Source organism: Camelus dromedarius, chromosome X (genome assembly GCF_036321535.1).
Source record: "Camelus dromedarius isolate mCamDro1 chromosome X, mCamDro1.pat, whole genome shotgun sequence".
Lineage (NCBI taxonomy): Eukaryota > Metazoa > Chordata > Mammalia > Artiodactyla > Camelidae > Camelus > Camelus dromedarius.
The window spans coordinates 15002913-15008122 of NC_087472.1; the positions used below are offsets into that span (position 1 = coordinate 15002913).

The window sequence follows — 5210 nt, forward strand, 5'->3', positions numbered from 1 at the left end:
GCAAAAGGCAACAGGACTGGGGAGCTTCCTATGGAAAAAAAATTTAAGACTAGTGCAAATCAAAGAAGAATGTTAAGCAAAGCATATGACTCAATGAGGAGGTGCAAACCACGGCCACAAAGAACATTTTAGGTGGTTTCTAGTCAATCAATGTGGAAGGGGCACACCCAAGACTTGCTTTCTTTAATATGGGGCTTTTGTGTAGTTTTCCTATGTAATATGGCTGGAAAAATGTCCAATGAAAAACCAGGTCATTTTTGTTTCTGCAATGTCACTGTTTTACAAGGTGTCCTGACTAATGCAGCAGAGACTCTGATGGTCAGAATGACTTAGGAAGTATTCATTTGGTCATTTTAAGTGAGTCACTTGGAAAACTTTCAGTATTTGGTTGTCAGGAATAAACCACAATTTCTTTTTAGGTTTTCATTTAATTAAATGTGTTGCTAACCCAAAAAAAGCAATAGGGAGAGGTTCATTAGTATGGTATACAGGAGGACACTGGAGCCCTTAGAAGGGAAGTCCTGTCAGCTTGAATTAAACCGTTACTTCCTGTCGCCATTAAATGTTTGGCATAAAAACTGTTTTGTTTTCTTTTTTTGTTGGGGTCGCACACAAAGGGATGTTACTCCTGATCAGTGTAGACTCTCATTCTGTATGTAAGGCATTTCTGTTTTATGCCAAAACAACATGGTAAAGTCGCATAAAGAAGCCAATATAGTCATCTATGAACACGTGAGTGCCAACAATCTAATTAAAATTCACTTCTCTCTCTCAGAAGAATCTCTTCCTTTACTTTTAATTCTTTTTTTTTTTTCAGTTTTACTGAGGTGGAATTGATAAATAAAATTGTAAGCTATTTAAAGTATACAACGTGATGATCTGACATACGGATACCTTGTGAAAGGATTCCCCCCATGAAGTTAATTAACACATCTCTCACCTCACATGTGTACCTTTTTTTTTTTTTTTTTGGTGAGAATATTTCAGTCCTACTCTCTTAGCTTTTTTTTTTAATGCTTTGGAAATAGCCTTTTGTGTGGTTTTTTTTTTTTTTTTTTAATGGTCAGGTTTGAACTTTCAATAGGAAACAAGATGATTTGTCTTTTGTGTTTTTGTGTGCTCTAGAAATCCTCGCCAGACAGCTTCCTGTTTCCTGAGAGTCCTTACCTGATCCGCTACAGGGATGAAGGTTTTCGAGCTGATAAGAGGACTGGTCACCCTCACCTTTGTGTTTTCGGCCTGTTCCGGACAAAATCCAATGACTGTACTGTGCTCTATAGACTGGTTCATGGTCACTGTCCACCCCTTTCTGTTGAACAACGACGTGTATGTACACTTTCATGAGTTGCACTTGGGCCTAGGTTGCCCTCCCAACCATGTTCAGCCACACGCCTACCAGTTCACCTACCGCGTGACCGAATGTGGCATCAGGGCCAAGGCTGTCTCTCAGGACATGGTTCTCTACAGCACCGATTTGCACTATGCTTCAAAGGGTACCTCATCTAAGTATGTGATCCCAGTGTCGTGCACAGCCCCCCAGCGTTCCCCGTGGCTCACTGTGCCCTGCGCCATGAAAGGCACCGGTGGGGAAGAGACCACCACCCAGAATGGTGAGACATGCTATGAGGTGTTCACCTTGTCCCAGTCTAACCAGAGGCACAGCTGCAATTGCCCACCTCGTGTCTTCAGTGAAGAGGGGCGTACCCAGGCCCCACGTCGCCGAGCAGAGGCTCACGAGGGCCATTCTGTGCAGTTTTTGTCCTTTGCCAATACTTCTGAGACTTGGTCTCGTCGCACAAATGATCCGATTCATTCCATGTGATCCCTAGGTTTCGGGTCTCCTGTAACTGCTCTTTCTAAAACTGGCATGTAATATTGACTAATATCAGGCAAATAAGTGCTCTTGTGGCCCTCTTATGAGTGCTTTTGAGAAAGAGCAGCTCGTGGTCATTTCATGAATAAAGCTTTTTTATACTTTTGAATCTTTTTTAAGAGCAAAAATAAAATTCTGATGGCGTAAAAATCTCAGCAGGGTGTTTTTATTTCATAAACCCATACATAGCTTCTACTATGGGCCACACACTATTCTAAGTGCTTTACTAATGTTAGCGCCTGGTCCCTTCTCTCTGGGATGACTTCTGTCTCATTTAAGGTCCCCCAACTGAATCCCTCCCTCTGTATCCCCATGTCCCTTAGATGCTATACAACTCAACTTAGCACTTAGCTATATAGTTTCTTAGCTAGACCTATCACTTTTGTGTATCACTTTTCATCCATGGAAGGCATAGTTTGAATTAGTGATTCATAAACCACCAGCGGTTCTAAGAATCACTCAACTCACATCCCACCAACTAGATGGTAAGCTCCTGAGGCCAGGGGCCGGATCTTATACTTTAGTCATAGGCTGAAAGTACTTCGAAAAGAGTTTTGTTCCCCAACTTATGTGACCAGAAAAATTTCACCTCAATTTGGCTATCCATTAGCTTTCTCAAAAACTTGGAAGGGAAGGTAAGTTTATTTGACAAATATTCACTGGGTGCTACTATGTTCCAGGCATCATTCTAGGCACTGAGGATATGGCAGTGAATAGGAACTGAGGTTGAGAGAAATTAAGGTCACGCAGCTAGTGAACAAATAAATAATTACACAAAGAGAAAATGAGATAGCGACAAATGCCACGAGGAACTTAAAACAAGGTGATGATATGAGAGAAATTTGAGAAGGAGTCAGAGCAGTCAGGAAGGCTTCTGGGAATTCATTTGAACCGAATTTTGAATGTGAAAAAGGAGCCAGCCCTGGGATGATCTGAGAAAGAAAATCCCAGAATAGTAGAAGCATCTCACTCAACCCCCACTACAACCCTGAGAGAAATGCTCTTATTATATCCATTTTACAATAACATACACGAAGAGTTTTAGTGGATGTATGGACATTTAGCCATTGTCTCACTCCATTTGGGCTCCTGTAGCAAAGCTCCATAGACGAGGGTGCTTATAAACAACAGAAAAGAATTTTTTAGTGGAATTTGGAATTACTTAATTTTTTTGGTGGTATTATGCTATGTGTTTAATAGTTTTTTAATTTTAAATTTTTTAAATGAAGTATAGTCAATTTACAGTGTTGTGTTAATTTCTGGTATACAGCATAGTGATTCAGTTGTATGTATTCCTTTTCACATTCTTTTTCATTATAGGTTATTACAAGATGTTGAATAGAGTTCTTTGTGCTGTACAGTAGCAAGTAGATAAACCTTGTTGTTTATCTATTTTATATATAGTAGTTTGTATCTGCCAGTCCTGAATTCCCAATTTACCCCCTCCCCTGCCTTTCCCTCCTGGTAACCATAAGCTTGTTTTCTATGTCTGTGAGTCTGTCTGTTTTGTAAAGGAGTTCATTTCTGACATTTTTAAAGATTTGATATATGAGTGATATCACATGGTATTTTTCTTTCTCTTTCTGGCTTGCTTCACTTAGAATGGAAATCTCCAGGTCCATCCATGTTGCTGAAAATGGCATTCTTCTTTTCTTTTTTATGGCTGAGTAGCATTCCATTGTGTGTGTGTGTGTGTGTGTGTGTGTGTGTGTGTGTGTGTGTGTGTATGATATCTTCTTTATCCAGTCATCTGTTGATGGACATTTGGGTTGTTTCCATGTCTTGGCTATTGTAAATAGTAAACAACAGAAATTTATTTCTAATACTTCTGAGGACTAGAAATTTTAGATTAGGGTGCCATTATGGCCAGGTTATGGTGAGTCTGCCCAGATGCACACTGCTATGTCCTGATGTGTCCTCACACAATGGAAAGAAAGCAAGAGAGCTCTCTGGATCTCTTTTATAAGGTCATTAACCCCATTCATGAGAGCTCCACCCTCATGACCTAATCACCTCCCAAGGGCCCCACCTCTTAATACCATCACCCTGCAGGTTAGAACTGTAATATATGAGTTGGTGTGGGAAGCACAAACATCCAGTCTATCACAGTCATGGTAGTTAAAGAGACACAGCTGTTCATTTAAAAATATCCTGCCCCTTCTTGAGGAAAACTAGGTAATAACCCCTGAAAACAGTGTATACATTCAACAAACATTTATTGAGCTCATCTTACATTCCAGGCATTGACAGATGCTGAGCATGCCGATGGTGAACAAGGAAGACTAACATGGTCTCATCAGGAAGAGACAAATAAAGAAGCCTAGGGAGCTGGAGACTATTCTAGCCCAGATAATGGGCGTGTTCAAAGACATGAGGATCTGGGCTGCTGCCATCAGAGAAACCACAAGTAGTTTAGTCCAATACAGTTGGGGTGGGGAGCAGCTGATGATGGTTAGAGATGGAGCTGGAGAAGTAGCACTGAACAAGACTATGTGCAAGAGAATGGCACTTCCCTTCCCCATCCTCCCTTCAGAAGCTTATGGACTATTAGACACTCAAATAACTTAGCTAACAATCAATATTAGACATATCAGACTTGGACTACCATGGGAAAGTTGTGCACTTCACAACTGTAAGGGGCAATATTCACGGAGACACCCCCTGGGGTCATGCAATGTATCAGCCTTGGAGGAGATTCAAGACCTACATGGTAATAAGAGTTGTTACCATGTGCTGGACATATTCTGTACATGATCTTATTTAATCCTCACAATAGCTCTGCAAGATAAAAAAATTTTTTTTGTTTATTAGGTAAGGAATCTGAGGCTCAGAGAAACTGAGGTCACATGGTTAATACATAACATCACTGGGATTCAAACCCAGATTGCACTAGGTCCAAAGTCCACTTCCCTCTCTATACTAAAAACTCTCTTCCAGAGAAGAGAAGCTACCAGTTGGGATGGAAGAGCTAGGAAGATTTCCTGGTAGAGGTGGGTAATGACCTCACTCTTAGAAGATGAGGAGGAGCTGGCTAAGCAGAGAAGAGGGAAATGAGCATTCTTTGTGAGCATAAGCACTGGGGCAGGGCGGTGAAGAGCACTGTTCATGGGAGGACCCTTAGTGCAGTGGTGCTCTAACCTAGGGGAGAGGAGATGAGAGAAGCAGATGGGGGGAGAAGTAGAAGTGTCGGAAGAGGTGAAAATGAGAACTATTTCAAGTGAAGAAGAACAAGACTTCATTCATTTTTATCTATAAAACAATTACATGTCTATATAAGCCCCATTCCTGATCAAGGCATACACTGAGTTGCGCAGGCAAGTTTGGGGTGGAAAAAACT

At 41.1% G+C, this 5210-nt stretch overlaps 1 protein-coding gene across 1 annotated transcript; it reads left to right on the forward strand.

Moving 5' to 3' along the window:
• Nucleotides 1-1131: 1131 nt before the first annotated feature.
• On the forward strand, nt 1132-1959 carry PLAC1 (placenta enriched 1). Its single transcript, XM_010989521.3, has one exon. It carries the CDS (start codon nt 1184-1186, stop codon nt 1820-1822), a length of 639 nt encoding a protein of 212 aa, XP_010987823.1. The 5' UTR covers nt 1132-1183; the 3' UTR covers nt 1823-1959.
• Nucleotides 1960-5210: the final 3251 nt, after the last annotated feature.

Bases quoted from the DNA above. Each gene is read 5' to 3' on its own strand.
- PLAC1 (XM_010989521.3), top strand. From the start codon at position 1,184: ATGAAGGTTTTCGAGCTGATAAGAGGACTGGTCACCCTCACCTTTGTG.